The sequence below is a fragment of the Gobio gobio genome, assembly GCF_949357685.1.
Source record: "Gobio gobio genome assembly, chromosome: 17".
Taxonomy (NCBI): domain Eukaryota; kingdom Metazoa; phylum Chordata; class Actinopteri; order Cypriniformes; family Gobionidae; genus Gobio; species Gobio gobio.
This window is the reverse complement of record NC_137110.1, coordinates 37289985-37311648: the sequence shown is the minus strand read 5'-3', so window position 1 is coordinate 37311648 and position 21664 is coordinate 37289985. Positions and strand designations below refer to the sequence as shown.

The window sequence follows — 21664 nt, the reverse complement described above, 5'->3', positions numbered from 1 at the left end:
TAAAACATACAAATGACAAAGCTTTGTGAGGACGCAAGTGAAAGTGATCTGGCGCGTGTTGTCAGAGACACGACATGGCTCGGCTCTCTGTCTCAGAAAAAAGCTCATGAGCACTGAACGGAGAAGTTTTCCATAACGTTGTTCTTGAATAGTGCATAATCGCTGTAATGTTCAAACTGGCAAGCCTTTAAACTCATTTAATTGACAAACTTCATGAGGACGCAAGTGAAAGTGATCTGGCTTCGGGGCTTGTGCGCGCCGTCTCTGCGTGTATCAGCGCATATAAGAACGGCGATTAACTTACCTGTATAAACTGTGTAAAACATGCAATTACCATAGTAATTCTGAGCATCTATAAACAAAGATAACTGCTCCTGCATCTTTCTGTGTGCCTGCAAACTGCAATTGATGTGACTGACGGGGCAGAGTCACGTGAAAACCGAAATAATCGACATGGGAAAATTACATCGGTTAGACGTTCTAAATTTCGGTTTCGATTAGTTTTCGGGTAATCGTCTAGCCAGCCCTATATTAAACAATACAGTATATCTATATTTATGCAATTTAAATATGCAAACAGACTACATAGATGAGTTTAGATGCTGTATCACATTTTTTAATATAGTGGTTTTATATCATTTACATAACTAGTAACCAAAAGTAAAACTATTAAAAATGTTATGTTACACAAAATAAAGCTGAAATAAAATAGAATATAAATATTAGATGAAAAGCCTAAACTTAAAAAACAGTTATTTTGTTTCAGAAAGTTGTCAAGGCAATATCATTTTTTTTCGTTTAAGCACTAAATGACTAAAACTAAAATAAAAAAGTAAAACTAAATAGAATATAAAAAAAGCAAAAATAGCATAATAATACAACATAAATAATACTAAACTAACACCGACTTAAACAAAATGAATGGGTTAAATTGACAGCCCTGTTCATCTAATTGTTTCATATTATTCAATTTTTTTGTTGCAAAAGTAAAATGTACTATCATGTTGACAGGGTGTTATAAACCATTTGATGAGATCCAAACTGGTGGCACGATACTGACCCGTACGGTATCCAACTCTTTGTTCTTCTGCATCAACTGCTTCTCAAGCTCCACGATTTTAGACATGGCCTCATTCTCTGTTTCTAAGAGTTTGTCAGCCATCTGCCAACATGAAAAATAGACAGAATGAGATGAGGGAAAGATGCTGCAGCATTCAGATAACAACAGTGTTATTAAGTGTATATAAATTGTGCTGAAAATTATGAAGTTCAGCTAAAGTTAGAAGACTTAAAAATGAATATCAAAAATGAACTCATGAAAAAGTGACAACGGTGGCGTGTGCTTTCGCTCACATGAGAGAGATTCTCCTCCAGTTCCTCCACACGTTCAAGGGCAGCGTTTTTGGTCTCTGCGTCTTCTAGAAGCGTCCCCACATCAAACAGGTTATCCAAGTATGCCTGGATCTGCACTTTGAGTTTATCACTTTCAGTGTGCTTCAGCCTCTGTGCACAAAAACACACCCCAGAGACATGAGTTACATGAGTGAGCATAAAGAGAATATACTTTGAGCGCTTTGATTAGTTTTATACCTCTAGATAGTCATCCAAAGCAAGCTTGGTGAAGTCGTACTGGAGGTGAACTCTGAAGTTCATGTCCTCAACTGAGTGCACCACAATATTGATGAACTGCATGCACGCCACCTGAGTCACGAACAGGGAATGATGATGAGATATGACATCAGTAGTGGTGAGAGCATGTCAGTTTAAAAGGCACTCCAGAGGATAGAGGAAGGACTCTGTAATATAGACCCACCATGAAATCAATATTGTTGTCTTCATTTTTGAAGTGTTCCATCAATTTCTCAAACCTTTGGGATTCCGAGCAGACCTGAGAAACACAAAAGTTATATTTTAATAACACACAGGAAACAACATTGTGGATTTCAAATTCTGACAGTTTGCTACCTTTTTTTAGTTTCAAATAGTTTTGTAGAAGTTCCATCTTAAAACTATGATTAATTAAATATCTATAATGTTCATTTTATACGTTTTTATTGTGAAATGCAATTGTTTAAGTTCAAAAACCGAAACATCACCCATGAGTGAAACACTGCATTAACATATGAATAACAAACTCCAGAAGAGGAATACAAACCAGCAGCAAAAACATATGTTAGATTAAATCCATGAAGTGTGGGGAATGTTTTATTGATTAATCGCAGATTTCATTATTGCATTTCCTGTGCCGTTTGTGATTCTGACTGTTTATTTTTGCTGCTGTCAAACTCAATAATTAAAATTTTTTTTGGTTTTCTTTACTTTAAAATAAATGGAATGCATTAACTACATAAAATGTATCAGATCAATTGATTAAATATTTTTTTTATCAATATTTAATTGATTAAATATTGATTTATAGCCAGAGATATAAAACAATTATTTAATGCAATATCAGTATTACTAAGCATAAAAATATATGATGGCTACGGTTATATATTTGAATCCGCATCAGAGCGAAATAAATGGAATGCTTAAATTATGGTAGAATATCCTTACTTACCTCTTTGAAATGGTCAAAAGCAGCAAGGATGATCTCATGTCCACCTCTGACCAAACAAACAGCAGCTAGCAGTTCCAGAACCAGGGCTTTGGTCCTGCACAACGGAGACAAAAGGACACTTACATCAAGAAACCCAACCATACTAATAAAACATTCCAAGGGAAAATTTGAGATTCCAAACACAGCCAATCAAGGATTCTCCAAGGGGCAGGTCAAGTGATCCTATTGGTTTTACGGTTGGCAAATTACAGAGTAATTATCCCACCTATACAAGGGACTATTCATAGAAGGTTTGTTTAACGGCTTTGAAAGATTCTGTATCACAGTCTTTGGGAACAGTCTCAGTTACAAACCGTTATCTCCTATTGACCTTAATCAGCACAAATGACAGACAATTCATCTATTTATAGCTAAAGTTTCCAAAGAACACCCCTTCCAAAAAAGGTCTTTGATCAAATGTAATAGCTTAACGGTTTGGATAAAAGCCTTGACAGATAAGAGAGTTCTCATCAACCATTTGAGAGGTTTAAACACAGAAACTGGAGAAACGTTTGAGGGCAATGATGAAGTCTTCAAATATATACTGGTATGTGTGTTTGTTAGTGCTGGGCAGTATGACCAAAAACGTTTATCACTGTATTTTTCAAAATTATACCAGTTTTGTGGTATATGACAGTATTTTTTTTTCCTATGCATGACGGTGTTAACCACATTTTCTGCTGATTGAGAGAGTAAATACTGCAGTAGATTGACTAGAATGCCCTACTTTCCTGTCATGATAAGTGAATATTGTAGAAATTCCACACCAGAATTACAGGTTTGCAAAGCCCCACAAAATGAGACAACAACCAATTACACAAAATACGACACATGAATTTTAAAATATGACCACGGAGAAAAAAAAAACTGAGTTGAGGGCACCTTAAGCCTTTTAAAAATCTAACCATATATAACATAAAACTGCCAAAACGAGGGAGAAACACAGAACAACATTTAAAAGGTCTAAGGATATTTTCAATACATTTAAGGCGAGACACTACAGGTGAATAGGGAAATTTTTTTAAATTACAAGATATCACTGTGAAACTTCTCCAGTTTATTACTGGCATAAACATAAGAAAAAAATTTATTACAAGTTGTGTAAATTAATGTTTTAATATGCAAATGAGGCCTTATATACTTAAATATACGCTCATTTGCATACTTTTCCAAAAATAAAATCTGGAAATTGGAAAGGACCATGTTTAAAATTTTGACATGAAAGCTTACATGTTAAGGGAGCAAACTGGCCCAAAATCTCAAAATTGACCACTGCATGAAAAAACGATGTTTTCACCTGCCGTGTCTCGCCTTAAGAGCCCTACAGTCTCTGCACAAATGACACACGTAAGTTTAACACAGAAAGAATAAAGCAGTTACTTTTTAGCCTATTCTTCTTTGAATTGTCAGTCTACATCATTGTCTACTGTGTATCATAATAATCCATCGTGTCATCGCGGTCGTGATCAGACGTACGGCTGTAGTATCAGTGTCCTTGTTTGGACATATATTTCATTTGAAGAAGATGTGAAGAAATATGTGCTCATACACGTTCAGGGCCTGAAATTAACACCCGACCACGCGCCAAATGCGGGTGAATTTTGCAATTGGCGGGTGACACTGTCAATCTACCTGCCACATTGGCAGGTAGCCAATGATAATTGAGTGATTCATTGGGCAGTTTGAAAGGATGCGACTATGTTCATGCGATCGGAAAGAAGATGAGGCCCTTCTCTGAATACGTTTGGATGTGCGAGTATTAAACTGTTGGTGAGATGGGACAAGATAATAATGCAACGCTGACGTAGGCTACAGTAGCCTACAATGGCAGTTGCACAGATGTGTGTGTCTCGTGTGCGTGTGCATGTTGGGAGTTGGGAAGCGGTGAGAAAATGTCAGGTACGCGGTAACTTTACCAGTAATAATAATATTAAAAGGAACACTCCACTTTTTTTGAAAATAGGCTAATTTTACAAGTCCCCTAGAGTTAAATAGTTGAGTTTTATCGTTTTTGAATCCATTCAGCCGATCTTTGTATCTGGCGGTAGCACTTTTAGCATAGCTTAGCATACATCATTGATTCTAATCAGTCCATTAGCATCTCATTCCAAAAATGACCAAAGACACTTTCAATATTTTTCCTATTTAAAACTTGACTCTTCTACAGTTACATCGTGTGCTAAGACCAACTGAAAATGAAAAGTTGCGATTTTCTACACCTATATGGCTAGGAACTACTTTCTCATTCCTGCGTAATAGTTGCGGATTTTCACGGCCGTACCATGGCTGCAGCAGCGCAATGAATAAAATTTTCTTCAGAATAAATGATATCTACAACACACGCAAAAAAATCCGGACAAGATGAACAGGCTTAATGTCGAGGAGAAAAAAAAAAGTGGCTGGTAAAAAGTCACTGTGGCAGGTGGTCAAAAAAGTGAATTTCAGGCCCTGTACATGTTGCTGGTTCATGTTTAGAGCACTAGAGTATGTGAAATGTGTCCATCTCATTGCGTGTTTTTTGAATTCTCCGCTGTAATCATAGGCTATAATGCGATCTCAGCTGTCTCCTCACTACAGTGCAACAGTGAAAAGGGACCCAACTCACACAGCGTTCTGAGCATTGTTTAAGCGACATATACCGGTATTGTGGTTTAATCAAAATTCATATCATAACAAAAATAAACACCAGTATTCGGTATGAACCGGTATAGCGCCCAGCACTAGTGCGTGTGTGTGTGTGGTGTTACCTGGGATTTTTGTTGTTAAGGCTCAGAGCAATTTCATTGACAGCATGTGGGTGGGACATGACCATGTTGAAGCCATACTTCAAAGAGTGTGTGTGATATAGACAAGGGAAAAACAAAAAGAGATATAAATAATTTTGAAAAACCAGCTGAACAAAATTAAATACTTTCATAATCTGCTTACCTGGTAGTTCATAATAGCTCTGAGACACATGATGCATACATGAACATCATCTTTTTTACACACCAAACGGGAGTTCTTCAGAGTTCTGCGACTGGGCAAAGTATTAGACCTGAGATAGTAATAAAACGTTAAGGGCTGTCTTGTAAAAACATCTTTTCAGAGTGAACACAAATGTGTTTGTCTGTGTGCGTCTACCTTAAGGAGTGCCTTGTGGATCGTGGTATGCTGCTGCCGCTAACCGGTGATGGCAGATTACTGTCACCATGGAGATCTTCTATAGACCTGCTCCAGGGGGTATCTACGGAAATCTCACCTGTGGCGCTCTCGGTTACATCACCATCAAACCTGAGAGAGAATATGAATGTTGTTTAAAGCATAAACGATACACAAACTACATTTCAGTATGCTTGCCAACAGTACGCTTAAGGCTGTTCAAAAGAGTGATTCTTTAGTATCAAAAGCTAGCCTAGCATGATATCATGAAACATGGCCTTGTGTTGTCATTTATTTGTGTAATACAAACAAATGTTTATTTCATACAGACCAGAACAAATGTCAGAGTTTTTTTATGTAGGTGGAGTGCATAAAGAAATTAAAACTGGAAGTCCATAGCTCTAATAGCACAGTGGTTTTTAATCCTGTGGCTAGTTGCAGCATAAACTGCATACATTTTTTCAAGAATCCAAAAAGTACGATGGATTTTTCGAGGGTTAACTGCTAGTTGGTCAGACTAGTTCTTAAAGCTACACTGTGTGATATTTTCCCCCATCTAGTGGTGAAAAGGTATATGATCATCCAGTGATTTTTAGTTTCTGTTCCTCTCAATTCCGATTTCGTTTTAACTCCTACGGTGGCCGATTTAGTCCAAGATTAACATGGCTTCCAGTTCGACCTCGTCCACATTCGACACGGTGCCATTGAGTGTTAAAACGTGAAAGGCAAAGCTTGAATTTACGGTTATGTCCCTCTTTGGCTAATGTACTTTTAAGATGGAGGGGCAACATGGCGACCCGCATTCGAACCCCTTACCCGTATGTATTTTCAATAACATATTATAAACTTACGAGAATACTTTATTACTTGAAAGTAGTAAATATACATTAATGAGCACATATATTTTTGAAAGAACTAAGTGTTTTTAGCTAAGAATAAACTAAAAAAGTTACACAGTGTAGCTTTAAAAGAGTCTTAATATAGTGGCTGTTTATGCAACCAGCCCTTAGAACTGCACTAACATTACTTGCATTTCTTTTCTTCTTCTATACCTAGGACAGTTTTTCAGCTTCAGACCAGATCGGACTTTAATAAAAAAAAGTCACGTAACCACGACAATCGGAATAAATTGGCCACATCTGATTTAAATTTCATTCGGATTGTAAAAGGTGGTTTAAACCTTTTCTAATCTGTTCAAGGACATTTAAACATTTGATTGGATTGAAAACCAAAAACTGGAAAGTTCTGCGCATATGCAATGACACAGAAAAAGCTGCTGTTGTTGTTGAATATAGTGTCATAAATGACTCATGTCAATCAAAAATTCTCCTTCCACTCATCATCTGTGAAGTGCTGAAGGACAACCTTGTTGCATCCACAGACGCCTTTTGTGTGTAGGAATGAGTGTTTTTACTGCTTGATAAATATAAGCAGCACAACAGAAAGGTAAATGTGCTCCTAATCTCCAAAAATAGATAAATATTAGGATGGTTAGTATGAAGGAACAGTGGAAAACTCTGTATATTTGTACAGTGTGCGTATGACAAAAGATCAAATACGATTTGATGCTTGTCACATATATATGTGCACATCAACCCAATCTCTTTATTTAGCGTTCACATCAACACTATTCATAAATTGGAATGATTTCATGATCTCTGATTAATTGAATCTGGTGTTTTAGTTAGTGAGACCTCAAAAACACTCGCCATGTTTACATGGACACCTTTTGTTTCAGTCAGTTTCTTGTGTTGAATAGGGGGACATCGAAAACATTCTGGGAGGTGGGTTCTGAGAACTGGAGTTGAGAAACACGGTCCTAAGAAATGGAAGTAATGTTAGAGCTTCTAATAAAGAAAGGATCAATAGTTCCCATCCTACAGAATAAATGTAGCAGGATTAGTAGCGCACTATGGAGATTTAAAAATACAAGCCTGGCTAAACAGAGTTTTAAGTCTAGAGTTTGTGGACACCCGTGCCAAGTTTCAGTAGACCATGGCATGCCCAGATTCAGCCCTGGCTCAGCATTAAACCACACTTGAACTTCAGCTAAATTAAATTTAACTATTTATTAGCTGGCAAATATCATGAAAAATACTATGTGGCAAAATTAACATTTATATTTTTGTATAAAACTTTCAAGTGCTTTTTAAGCTAACATGGCATCTTAAAACTAAACAATCATATCACAAGATGTGTTCTAATTGTATTCTATCTTGCTTTCACGCTGATCTCAAAATACATCTTACACATTCCCATCCATCAAACCCTCTGTCACTGCTAAATGAGGCACTTATTTAAAAGACCCACTGTGGTGAAAATCAAGTTTTTAATGTTGTTTATATATCTATGTGGTGTTTTTAATATGCTTTAAGACAAACCATGTGCAAATTCATAAGTCAGCACCATTGCAGAGTATTTTCTACTTAAAACTGCTGTGAAAAAAAGACGCGGTTTGAAATCGCCTGTGTTTCTGACGTCACAAACTACCAATCACGTCAACGTGCAGGCAGGCTTTAGCATATCATTAACTATGATCGCTCTGAAGCAGGGGAGTCTCAAGAGAAGCCAGGTTATCGCGGTATATTTTTCTGTTGATATGAAATACATTTAGGAATATAGCGGGTGAATTATGTATATGATGTATATTACAATGTTATGATGAACTATATGCCTTTCTCCACTGACGGTCTAAGTTTGTAAGGATGCTGATTTTTAGAAGGCTGTTGTCTGACAAACATGGAACATGGTTTGTGTAACATTAGCAACTAATCATTTAAATTACATTTACATGTCCGACGTTGTAGTGAACAATACATAAAACGCATTACCATTCTGATACATCGACTAGTAGACGAGCCTGTATGAGTGGCGGGGCTCATTTGCATGTTCGTGGTCTTTAATTCATCACCCCTTTCATTTGTCAGAAGCAACTGTGACCCAGCAGTGAGGTGACAAGATTTCAGCAACAACAGTCGACTGTGACAACCCCTACCAATTTCAAAGTATTCTGAGAAGGCGAGCAGTAAACCAAACATACAAATTTAAAAGAAAACAAAAAGACAGCAGCAAAGATAAAAACAGACTCAGAAATTAAGATTGACAAGTAAAAGAGCTGCTTACGTGACAGCATACTGGGCAAAAGACAGGTACTCCACCAGCACATCAAGCCCTTTATTCTCCTCATTGAGAAACTCTCTCACCCACCTGTGAAGAACAAAACATTTAATAACCTTTTCCCAACTGAATACCTCAAAAGAAACCTTTCACAAGCCTGAAATGAACTTAATTCACTGGACCCACCCAATGTGATTGGTCCTAAGAGATATCTCCAGCTCTCGGAGCACCTGAGTTGACTCCTGAACTCGTCTCCTAAATTTCTGTGAAGAAATAGGAAGGGATGTCAATTTGGACAATTGCAAAAGACAGTCGCAGTGTGAAACAATTTGCATATACGGTCAGAGCTGATCCTTCAGGACTTTTTTGATGCTACAAATTCCACAAATATGACAAATAGGAAGTAAATAATTTACACATTTTTCATTTTTTGTAAATTGGATTCATTTTTTAAATCTCTTTTTTTTTTAGTTTGGTGTTAAAAATGTACTGTTCACCCAAGAGTACTTTTACACTTATAGACTTGAAAGCAAAGCAAATATTAACATATCCAATTTTTGGAAAACTTTAACTTAATATTTTTTTAATTTTTTCACATAGCTTTATTTCCCTCCAAACGTCTATACAATCACATACCTCCAAGACCCCTGCATTAGACAATTTTTATTCTGATGGTATTGTGCAAGTGCTATATGAGTAGAGTTTGGCCACGTATACACTGCAAAGTTTCAGGAGTTTCAGTCCCCTATATTATCGTTCCATAGGTGTTGGGAACAAATCATTCCCAAAATTGTGATGATTGACACCATCAAAATCATAGCATCAATCATTGGGTCTCGTGTTTGGTAGCCGCTGTTTTTGACAAAATTAATATTATAGCAACCAAAGTCTATGTTCTGAAAATGTAACTGAAAATGCCGTTTTGTTTATGCTTGGAAGGCTGCTTTGCAGTGCACTCTTTACGTGTTGCGTAATTATAAGTGTTTTGGGGCTTGCTGTCTGAGTTTGGTTTGTAAGTAAAGTGATCAAGTTTATGGAGTCATTAAAGTAGGCAGGTGTGGGTCGCAATATTTTGGTCGGTCACACTTTAGTTTGGGGAACATGTTCACTATTAACTACGACTTTTGCCTCAATACACTCCTAATCTACTGCTAATTAATAGTAAGTAAGGTAGTGGTTCAATTGAGGTATTGGGTAGGGGTTAAGGGGTGTAGAATAAGGTCATGCAGAATAAGGCATTCATATGTGCTTTATAAGGCTATATAGGTCTTGTGGGTTAAACCACTGAACTGATATGCAGAAGATTGCTGGTTTGATCCCAGCAGTCACCACAAGTGTGTCCTTGAGCAAGGCACTTTACTCCATGTTGCTCCAGGGGGATTTTCCCTGTAATAAATGTAAATCGCTTTGGAATAAAAGCGTCTGCCAAATGCATAAATGTAAGTGTAAATGTAGTAAGAATTGGTCCCCAAACCAAAGTGGTACTTTATGGTCTCGTTTTCAATATAAAGCATTTGGATTTATTTTGGTTTATTATAGGCTTGTTCTAGTTTGCTGCTTTTCTAGCAAGATCAGGGGCCGGTTGCATAAATTGCTAAGACTAGTCTTACAAGTTTTTTTTCTTTTCGGTTCACAACTTAAAAAAAAAAAAGTCAGTTACATAAAAACATAGACTGGTCTACTTTCATACTGGTAAGTAAAGGCCCCAATATACTTCAAATGAAATTGAAGAATGAACTGATGTGACGTAAATTTAGAATTTTTTCGGGCCAAAAAGTTCATTTTGGGAGTTTGAAACAGCTTGATAAAGTGAAATTTCCAGAAAAGTTCGCAATGGCTGGTAAACACCTTTGTACTACCATTGGTCCGTGGAGATTACATAATAGGTGGGTGTGCACAAGTCTTCACTTTCTTTCACCTTAAAATCTTTTCTGGTTTATTTCCCCCATTCAGTCGGTCGAGGTCAGAAGTCTGCGAGGTAAAACATGAACACAAACTGGAGAGCTGCTTTATGGTAGAAAATGTATTTGTACTTCTGATGAAACGAGACACTGACACTGTTTTTCATGTTTAATACTGTAAAACTGCTTGATTTTAAGCAATCTATTGTATAAAGTGCTACATAAATAAACCTGACATGACTTTACTAGAGTGCCGAATTGCAGAGCTTGTGAAAACATATCCACGTTGCTATGATCAGATGCTTTTCTTATGCTTTATTTTAAAAATGCTTGCCGTTTTCTCAACTGTTTCGTGTTTATTTTGTTTGTCATTTTGTAATGCAGCAGCAAATATTTAAAGGTGCTGTTTAAGGTGAAAGAAAGTGGAGCCTCGTCCACACACACCTATTACGTAATCTCCATGGACCAATGGTAGTACAAAGATGTTTACCAGCCGTAGCGAACTTTTCCAGAAATGTCACTTTATCAAGCTGTTTCAAACTCCCAAAATTAACTTTGTTTTGGCCTGATTTTGTTCAAAATTTACATCACATCAGATCATTCTTCGATTTCACTTGAAGTAAAATCGACCTTTACTTACCAGTATGAGGGGTAAGTAAAGGGCCTTTACTTACCAGTATGAAAGCAGACAAATCTATGTTTTTATGTAACTTAAAAAAGTTTAAAAAAAAAGTTGTGAACCGTCTTGAAGAAAAAAAAAACAAAAAAAAAAAACTTAAGGCTAGTCTTAGGTGTTCCCCAAACTAAAGTGTGAGTCTGTACCTGTGCTACCAGCTGTCATAAAGGGACATCAAGTAGATGTGGTCATACAGTAAAACATTTTTAGGGACTGTACTTGATGATAAACTAAAATTTGAAGCAAATACTGAAATTATTAGAGGAAAAGCTTTTCAGCGTATGTATTTTTTGAGGAAACTTTGAACTTTTAATATGGATGTTACTTTCATGAGAATGTTTTATTCCTGTTTTATTGAATCGGTCTTAAGTTTCTCTATTATTTGCTAGTATGGTAATTTAAATGTCAGGAATAAGAGCAAGTTGACTAGTATTGTAAAAATGTGCAGCAAGATTGTGGGAACTGATTTAAGGACCATTACACAAATTTATGAACATAGGGTGACTAGGAAGGGCCAGCTAGTCCTTTCTAATGTTGCCCACCCATTGTGCACTGAATTTCTACAGCTTCCATTGGGTCGGAGACTTAAACTCCCCTTGTTTAAATCTAATAGATATAAAAATTCCTTTATACCTGATGCTATTAAGTTTTTAAATGATTTATTATAAAAGTGTGTTATTTAATGTGTATTGTGTTGCTGTACGAACATGTATGTATACTGCGATCTACACAAAGAATCGCCTTTAAGGACAATAAAGTTAACTCAACTCATATTTACATATTCATAAGTATATCGCTAGTCACGTATTTAGAACTTTGTTTTATCACTAAGCGAAGAACGAAAAAGAACTTAGCCCCAAGGATATTGGGCCTTAAGGACTGATTTCCCCTAACTAACTGCTTGTTGGTCATACTAGTTCTTAAGATACAGTCTTAACATAATACCTATGTTTATGCAACTTGCCCCTGGCAACACAAACGAGTCAAGGTTCATACCTCTTTCCCTGTGATTTATTGCACTGTGTATACAGAAAAAAGGCATATGCATTGAAATTCGTCATTAACAACTAGTTGTCCAGTTCGCAGTTCACACTGCATCGAAATTTTGTAAATGCGGTTGTCGCTATCTGCATTTTTCAGGAGTTAATTTGGTTGTAGAATGTGGTGTTCACTCCTGGAAATTACAGAACTGTGTGTGTACAGAACAAAAATTTTGTGAAATTCGAATTTAGCTGCAGTGTGCACGTGCCGTTTTAAATACAATAAGGACTTCTGGACAGGACATTCAAATTAAGAGGTTGGGGTTTCTTCCATTACTTAGATGCAGCTGTAAAAGATGCAGGAGGCATTTCTTTGTAGCTATTGTCCTTCTGCATACACTCAAGACTTATTTGCATACATTATTAATTCAAGGCATCTTTACACATACGTGTCATACATGCTATTTGCAGTTTATTAAAATCTTCAAGTGCCTTGCTTAAGGGCACAATGATGATCACCCCTTGCAGAGTTATGGATACCAGGCCTAGCTCTTTAAATCTTAGTGTTCTATTAATATGGCAGATGAAAAGTCATGGAAGCAGCGTGTGTGACATGAAGGAACTCACCTTCCTGGTGACGGCAGGGTCCAGAAAGCTTCTGAGCTTCTGGATGTATGTATGGGGAGGATTCTTCACTTGGAAGCGCTCCTGTTAGACACACAAATGATGCTATATTTCTATTATTTATATTTAACACTCCTCTTGAAGCAAGTTCAAAACCCCTCCCCAACTTCAACATAAAACATTTATTAAGCAAACCTCCTCTTCTGTTCAGTTATCATCTGATCTAATTCCCAATTATTCAACTCCTCGTAGAGTCTCACTTTCACCCAATCAGTCTGAACCACATTTCAGTCTTAAAATCATATATGATCATTCATTATTTAGACAGCAGGCATTTCACACTCTTTCACCTCAACAAACATTTCCAGAGTCAGCCATGCTCTCCTTCTCTTACGTCAGTGTAGCCATGGTGACATGATAGGGTGGATGTAGAGAGAATGTATTAATAAAGAATCGTTTACTTAATGGTGCTGTTATGATAAAGGAACTTTCCTCTGTGTATATACACACTTCAGGATGATTATATATCTGCACAATTTTTTTTAGCTTGGATCAATTTAAAGTGTTACAGACTTACAGGAAATTTAACATAAATGACATTAAACCAACTTTACAAACATTTACGGACGATTAAATATGCTTTCTGTCTTTTTTCCATTTAATAAAAAAACAAGAAACCACAACAAAGCACAAAGCACCAACTTGCCGCAGAAGTTCTTGTGATATCAATAATCACATTAAAAATACCAAACATTGCAATATTACACTGAACATTGTATACACATGGTAACTGGAATTGTTATAGACATTATATTATAATATTTTAGACTTTTCCAGTCAAAGGGGGTTAAGGGGGTTGTGCACACAAGCTGTCATTTTTACCTTTTGAATTATTAACTCTGTAAAGCTTGACATGCAATAATGGTACAATTGAAGTTTTTGAAATGGAACAGAACTAAAATATGCAGGTTTTTTTTGTTGTGCATCATATTTGATACTTTTATGGCTGATGTAGTATGATATAGGAGAATATGAAGCACATACTCTGAGGAAAAACACTTACATTTTATTCAGAGGCAAAAATATAACATTTTTATAAGGCCAAGTAGTAAGCTGAAATTCTGATAGCTTGTAATGTAAATCAATGAGATCGTTACAACAGTATAGCAGACTACTTTCATGAAATGTATAAAAAATATCATTTTTCACTCTATATCTCCCAATAATCTCTTCGTAAGATGAATTCAAATGCTTAGTTTTATGATCAATGCTCTGTGGTTTTTATTGTGGGAGACAAATGTACAAATAAACATTCCTCCAGAGTCTGATGTAGATCATATTTGAATATGGACTTTTATGGACTTAAAAAAAAGAAACAACCATTCACTGCCATTATAAAGCTTGGAAGAGCCAGGACATTTTTAATATAACTCCGATTGTATTGAAAGAAGAAAGTCATATACACCTATGATGACTTGAGGGTGAGTAAATCATGGGCTAATTTTCATTTTTGGGTGAACTAATCCTTTATGTTTTCCTCTTGAAATATTTCTATCAATATAAAACTTATTCCTATGTTTACTAAAAAAAAACCTGTAAAGATTTCACAGTAAAAAAACAAACAAGTACCACAACCTGAAAGACATTTTTAAAAATTATACTAAAAAACCTTTTACTTTCTAAAAATATTCTAAATATTAATCAGATGACAGAATGTGTATAAAAGGTTTATCAGCAAAGTTTTGAACATGTTGATCATTTAGACGCCACAGAAAATTGCGTATCAATTATGAGGCAGGCTTTATAGGGTTAATATTGGGTATAATCAAGACTACAATAACAGAAAAAAAGATGGTTGTAACCAGCTCTGACTATTATGTAGGGGTGTAACCAGACGGGAAAGGTCCCACGGCACTCAAGAGGTTTGTGGATTATTTGGACAGTTTAACCATCATAGAGTGAAAGTTTACACATTCAAGCAATTTTAAAACATCCCAGTGCAAGATGCCATGAAAGAGAACTCAATTACTTGAACTATTTTATCTGTGCGTACAGACGCACACACCTGAACAGTGTCGGAGAGTAACTAGTTACATGTAACAACGTTAAGTAGTTACAAAATAAAATGTAACTAATCCGTTAAAAAAAGTGTCTAATTAAATTACAGTTACTTATGAAAATGTTAATGATAACACAGGAGATTACATCTGAAGGTTTTCTATAAAAAGCTAGGATATGTTGAATAATATTCATTTGTTGATTTGCCTGTTTTTGATGTGCACGATGATTCCTGCCATTTAAAGGCCATTTAGTAAAGCGATGCTATTCTGATGCTTTTGATTGGCCCTCTTGTTTGCATTTGGAGCGCACTACCTCTGCCAATTACATCAATTCACAACCCACTGAAAGCTTTGGGCTACAACCCATTTGAGAGTTGCCACCATGGGTGAGTGATAAAAAAATGTGTTTCAGTGCTGGAAATTTCATCCAGAAATCAGTATTTAACCTCAGAACAATCTCCAAAAAAGTTTGATTTTGTGGTGGCTGTGCTTTAACTCTTTTCCCGCCAGCATTTAAAAAAAACAGTTGCCAGCCACCGCCAAGGTTTTTGATCATTTTCACAAAAATGTAAGGGCCCATTGAATATTTTGTTGTATGAATATCTGAGCATGCAATATATCAAAAGAAAGAGCAGAGCCTACAACAAAACAATATGGGTAAATATGGGTAAGTTTCATAAAAAAAGCTACATTTTGAACAAAAAGCTGAGAAAAATCACGTTTTTCTAGATCTGATTCAGAATGATGATCAAACACAGATGGAGTAGATTGAGTCCATCAACACCCCTAATGCTTGCACAGTCCTACAGCTCGTCCAGGGTTAATATTTCATTCAGTAACATTAGGCAGTTTTGATTTATATGATGTTTAATGTTGATGATCACGTTATTTTACATATGCATCTGCTTACATAAGATCGCTTGTTTTTTGCGTCTTCCTCATCTGTGTTTTGATCTGGAGATTCTGTACTCATTCAGAAGATGTGTAATAGCGCCCCCTACCGTATACCGAAAGAGTTCAAATTGATTGACAGTTGAGAACCTTCGTTAGTAATTTTGAAAACTAATCAAAAGAAATTAAATGTAATCAGTAGTGGGCAAATTAACGCGTGCAATATTTTTTTTTTTCAGTTTAACGCATTCAAAATATTCAACGCAATTAACGCAGCGTCTATTTTTATATACATTTTTGCCCAGCGTTACATTATATGATCACGCTCTTATTCATGTAAATGCTTTTAAACAATCTAAGCACGACAAGACACAAGAGAACGCGCTGTATGTCAATGTCCTGTCTGTGGGTGCGTCTCAGTCCGCTCCCAGTAGTCAGGGCACTGATCAGGGAGTCATCCACATTCATGTACAGGATATACTGATTCACCACCTATGAAGCTAGGGAGCTAATTGAGGGACACCCTGACACACACACACCGCCAGTCTCGTGCACACATCGAGTTCTCTTTCGCTCTTGAACATAAAATAACAACAACACAGAGAATTTTGCCAAAATGCCAGTTTTGTTGAGTATTCTCATATTAGGAGTCTTAAAGGGTTACTTCAGCGATTTAGCATTAGGCTTTGTATCAATAGAAACCCGGTAGTATATTCAAATTATGGTACTTTCACCCTCATATCCCCCTGAGACGAGAGAATTATGCATTTTATTTCTGGAAAAAATCCTCCGATGACGCAAATATCATCATTTTGCGTCATCGGAGGATTTTTTGGCCAGAGGCTAAAAACTACAGCCAGTAGAAGGAGCTGTTCCGCATGTTATCAAACCACCCACAGGGGAGAGATCTCACTCACAGAATGTAAATGCGCACGGCCACTCGGATCGGGCATTAATAACGGAGCGGTGCGGAGCAAAGTGAGTGTTTCAACTTTTCAATGAATTCCTTTGAAAGTTTAGCTTCCATATGCGATCTGAAAACGCGTCAGACTGGATACGCGCTGAAAATGACTGCTGCGCTTACCTCAGCTCTGCTTAGCTCTTATTTCGCTCTCGTGATGAATGAAATCTGTCTCCTGCTGCGTTTGTCCTGTGACTTTCGTTCGGGTCACTCACACTTTATTGAAAAGACACGTTCAGTTTTTAATTGTAGTGTTTATTCTCTAACTGAACGGAATTATTGTATTATTATGAAGATCAAAACGACGGCGGGGGCGGTGTAGGGAGTGGCCTCGTTGGGCAGCGAAGCAAGTGCATTCTAGGAGTTGTTGTCTTTCATCCACATGAGAAAAAAAAACATTTTCTCAGTCTAGAAGGCACCAAATTCAACTCACATAAATTCATACTACATAAATGACCCAGTTTAAATACACATTCATCTTCCCAGCGCTGAAGTACCCCTTTAAATGAGTTAAATAATGTGAGAAAATGAAATTAACTTGTGAAAAGATGTGACATGAGATGTGCGTCATGTTCGGCAGCGGCGATCTTAAAGATGGCAGCCATGACAGTAGCAATGATGATGTCTGTCATTAATGTTCATCAAAGAACAATGGGAACAGAGAAAATCGTAGCTTTAATGATGATTAATCTAGATTTCATTTATTATTTATGCAGTTAAGAAAGCTGTCAACTTTTTCAATTTCTGTGTAGGCTATGTCTAACAGGGAAGGCCATGGGTAAATATAACATTTATTATAATGGGTTTGTGTAAAGATTGTTTTAAGTTCAATTGATTAAAAGTTATTTTTTAAAGCCTAGTAAATGTTGAAATTGGTAGCTTTCAGTTATACTGTAATGTAATGTCATTGATGTTTGACATTAGTATCAGTGATCCTGGCCTTCATTCGTAAAAAGATGCCATTACAACAATTCTTTTAAATATGCCGTCTTTAAATTGTTTCTTCAGTAATTTGGAGAGTAACTGAAATTGTTACAATATCAAAATATTAAAAAATTTTAATTGCGATATTAATCATGATTAATTACAGAAAAAATATGATTAATTAGTTACTTTTTTATCGATTCACAGCACTAGTAATCAGTTACATTAATAAAGCAATTGAAATAGTTACACTACTTATAACATTTAAAATAGTGTAACTTGTAATCTGTAACCTATTCTATCTCCAAAGTAACCTTCTCAACACTGCACACGAAGCACATGAGCTCAGAGAGGCGCGTTTCAGAATTGATTCCTCTTTCATGTCTTCTTGCTCTTAAAAGGACACATACATACAAAATTATGTCAAAATACCCATCTCGGCAAGTATTCTAGTAAACATAGTCGGTTATGTCTGAAGAGAACAAACAGTTGAGAAAGTTTCTTCAAATAATAAATGGAAAGCAGTTACATTGCAAAAACTGTAATATGATCCAAATCATGAGTTGCGTGATCCGTTGCACCACTACTGTTAAGATATGGTTATGTAACAGTTCTATATAAAATTGTTTTCTGGCTTGTTAGAGACTCATTATGCAGAAAGCATGCACACAAGATTTTCTCACCTGATCACATATCAGCTCCCATTTTTTTTCATTGTCATACTGTCTAAGGAGCCTCACTTTATCCGGAGGAAGGTTCATAGAGTTCTGAGAAAGAAAGAGAGAAGAGTTAACATTCTTCTTTATCATGCATGTGAAGTCATTTTTTGCATACCATGTTCATCAAAAACACAAGTGAAGGACTTCCTGAGACACCGTGGACTTTTCTTTACAAGTTGGTCAAAACCAAAATGTCACCAGCAGTGGATAACCTATTTACAATTTTGTCCAATTCTCTGTTCCAACTTGGAAGCTGGTTTCAATCTAAACAGCGTATTCTGAATATTTTCAGAACAGCCACATTCTCCTCTGCAACTTCATACAGAATCAAATCAATCACATTTATTTATACAGCATATTTAAACAACACATGTTGGCCAAAGTGCTTTACATACCAGGACCTAACATTCATACAATCTTGTTTTTATGAAACCAAGTATAAGACAAATACAAAATTGCACAAGATTGAGTACAGTCGAATGCAAGTGAGAAAAGTTGAGTCTTTAAATGAGACACAGAGTAGCACAGAATATCATGAGCTTAGGAAAAGTAAAGAATTTAATCAAAATGCCAGTGCCTTCTTAAGATTTGTGTGCTGCCCAGGGACAGCAGATGCAAATTAGCTGTTAGCTAACTCTGGTGCAATTACTCTTAATTGTGCATTGTCCCTGTAAAAATAAACAGTAAACTAAAGTACAGATTTTGAAAAGGAAGCCCAGTGTGAGAGGGGCTTTCACACCTGGTAGTTATGGAGCTCAGTTATAGGAGCTAGCCATTAGGGCGGTCCCCCAAGAACTAAATTTTTCCCTAGGGCCTTTTTCCTGGTTCCAACATTTGAAGAATGGGGAACTTCAAAATCAGTTGAGAAGAGCCTGGCATCGGTTAATCTATTGCTGTTTTCCATGTTCGTGGAGTAAGTATTTGCAAACTGAGGGCCTCATTCATGAAACTTTCGTAAATATATGAGCAGATTCCAAGTAATTTGCACATAAAATGGACCTCCTGCAGATTCACAAACGCTTCGTATACCACGGATTCGATAGTTAAACGTGTGTATATTAATGAATTCCAAACATTCGTAAATAGGACACGCTTGCACGCTCATTCATAATTAGCATAATTCCCGCCCATGAGTTACAACTGCAAATGACGTGGTCAGGAACGCTGTGGAATCTTCCGGAATTCTTTCTCAGGTTTGGCTCCAGTATTTTGCATAAATGCTAAAGAGACTAATTGACCAGATACCTACGAGCCAGCTAAAAAAATGCCTGGTGCTCTTCTGAAAACGGTCAGCTGGTGGCACTTTGTGAGGGCACTGTTTTTTCCAGCTGAGAAACTTTGGTTGCTATGATACAGAATATCCATGGCAGTAATGCGTTACTAGCATCTCATTTTAAAGAATATTAACTGAGTATAAAAAATACAGTAAAAAGCAGTATTAACTTCTCCATTATTGTTGTTCAGTCTGTGTACAAGTGGGATGATTGGTCGGTGTAGTTTTTGTCGCGCCCCTGCTCCACTGTGATTGGACGGCCTGGTAAAAAGTGACAGTGACAAGCGCTGTCTATTACCCAACGTTGAACAGTTTAAAAAAAAATCAACTCTTGAAATATTATGGTACATAGTGCATCAAAATGCAATGTCATCAGTTTGCCTAAATTAGAACATAGAACTTAAATGTTTTACGCACCATTTACACGTGGTAGTGAGCAGGTGTAAATTTCTTTCGTACCAAATAACATTTTGAAAATATGAACATTTCGTGAATCCGAAAATTTACGTCAGAGCGGCTTTACAAACGATTTATACACAAATTTGTTCTGCTCGTGTTTCACGAATGAGGCCCTGAGTGTTTACACAGCTTTTAAAAAATGGCGGGTACAGGTGTTTTGTATGGCATGCATTTGGACCATGAAGGTAAACTTATGTCACTGGTAGTTCCTATTGTGCTGGGTTAGAATCTACTCTCAAAGAGCTAATTTAGGTTGTTTTCACACCTATAGATTGTTTTGTTCCGAAACAGGGACTTAATTTGTTGAATTTTCCTCTTGGTTTGGATCGCTTTCACAAGGGAACCTTTCAAAGCGTACCAAAATGCACAACATTTAAAGAGCACCTATCATGGCATTTAAAATGTTCCAAATATTGTTTTAGAAGTCCCCAACAACAGTTTTGCATGCATGCAATGACAAAAAAGACTTTTCTTATAATATGCATTTATTTTTACCTGTTTTGACAGCGATTCTCAAATGATTCCTTTAGTGATTCACTTTTCAAAACCCCGCCTTTACGTGACGCTAATCTCCGGTGATTGGTCCGATGACCCAGTCAGTTGTGATTGGTATAGTCTGTGCAGATATTTTCGGAAACGGAACGCCCATCAAAGTCTTATAGTGACAGTAATTTGTTAATATGTGTCAGGAGTTATGATTATGAAAACCGCGTTGGTACCGTTTGATTGTAATATGAGCCTCAGCTGCTCTCATTCATAAAAAAACTCCTCTATTCTCCTCACGAAGACTCGCGACAGATCAACATCCCTCAGGGCTTTTAGTTCAAAAGTGTGCAGATGAGGAGACATATTGATAGATTCTCATATGTCTGTGTCAAATTTCTAAACAGAGGAGTATTTTTTATTCAATACTTCCTCAAAATGCGCAGATATAGCCTAATCATGAGCGATTGAGTCTCTTATGTGTTGTTTTCAATTCATACTGGCAGCCGGAGGGCGCTCTGTGCACATGTAGTCCATGTACAGACAGACGAAGAAGATACCATGTGCCATAATAGAAGTCCATAATAAAAGCTTCCTGAGATCGCGAAACATACATTTGACGACTAATAAACACTCAATCGCGACGATGTATGGTTTGTCTTCAAGCCACTTAGTCTTCAAATGCTCATCCTTGGGCAGATGAAAAAAGTTTGCTTTTGAGTCGCACTTCAGAACACAGTGTCTCGTCGCCATGATGTTTTCTAGTTTTCACTGGCGTCTTGGAGTGCAATAAGTGGGCGTATCGTCTTCAAATAACTTGACAAGTTGACGTCATCTAGTCAGAGAAAAAGCTTCG

General features: G+C 36.6%; 1 protein-coding gene across 4 annotated transcripts in view; it reads right to left on the bottom strand.

The window, feature by feature from the left end:
- fmnl2b (formin-like 2b) overlaps window positions 1–21664 on the bottom strand; it is a 38356-nt gene that overhangs the window by 13063 nt on the left and 3629 nt on the right. For all 4 annotated transcript variants that reach the window (XM_079841502.1, XM_079841503.1, XM_079841505.1 and 1 more), the window contains exons 2-13: window positions 18558–18641; window positions 13042–13122; window positions 9044–9120; window positions 8864–8947; window positions 5723–5872; window positions 5528–5636; window positions 5347–5423; window positions 2561–2654; window positions 1814–1888; window positions 1591–1701; window positions 1354–1503; window positions 1061–1162 (exon numbers count right to left, since the gene is read on the bottom strand). In XM_079841502.1, coding sequence (XP_079697628.1) covers window positions 1061–1162; window positions 1354–1503; window positions 1591–1701; window positions 1814–1888; window positions 2561–2654; window positions 5347–5423; window positions 5528–5636; window positions 5723–5872; window positions 8864–8947; window positions 9044–9120; window positions 13042–13122; window positions 18558–18641 — 1194 coding nt within the window. The remainder of the gene's footprint in view (window positions 1–1060; window positions 1163–1353; window positions 1504–1590; window positions 1702–1813; window positions 1889–2560; window positions 2655–5346; window positions 5424–5527; window positions 5637–5722; window positions 5873–8863; window positions 8948–9043; window positions 9121–13041; window positions 13123–18557; window positions 18642–21664) is intronic.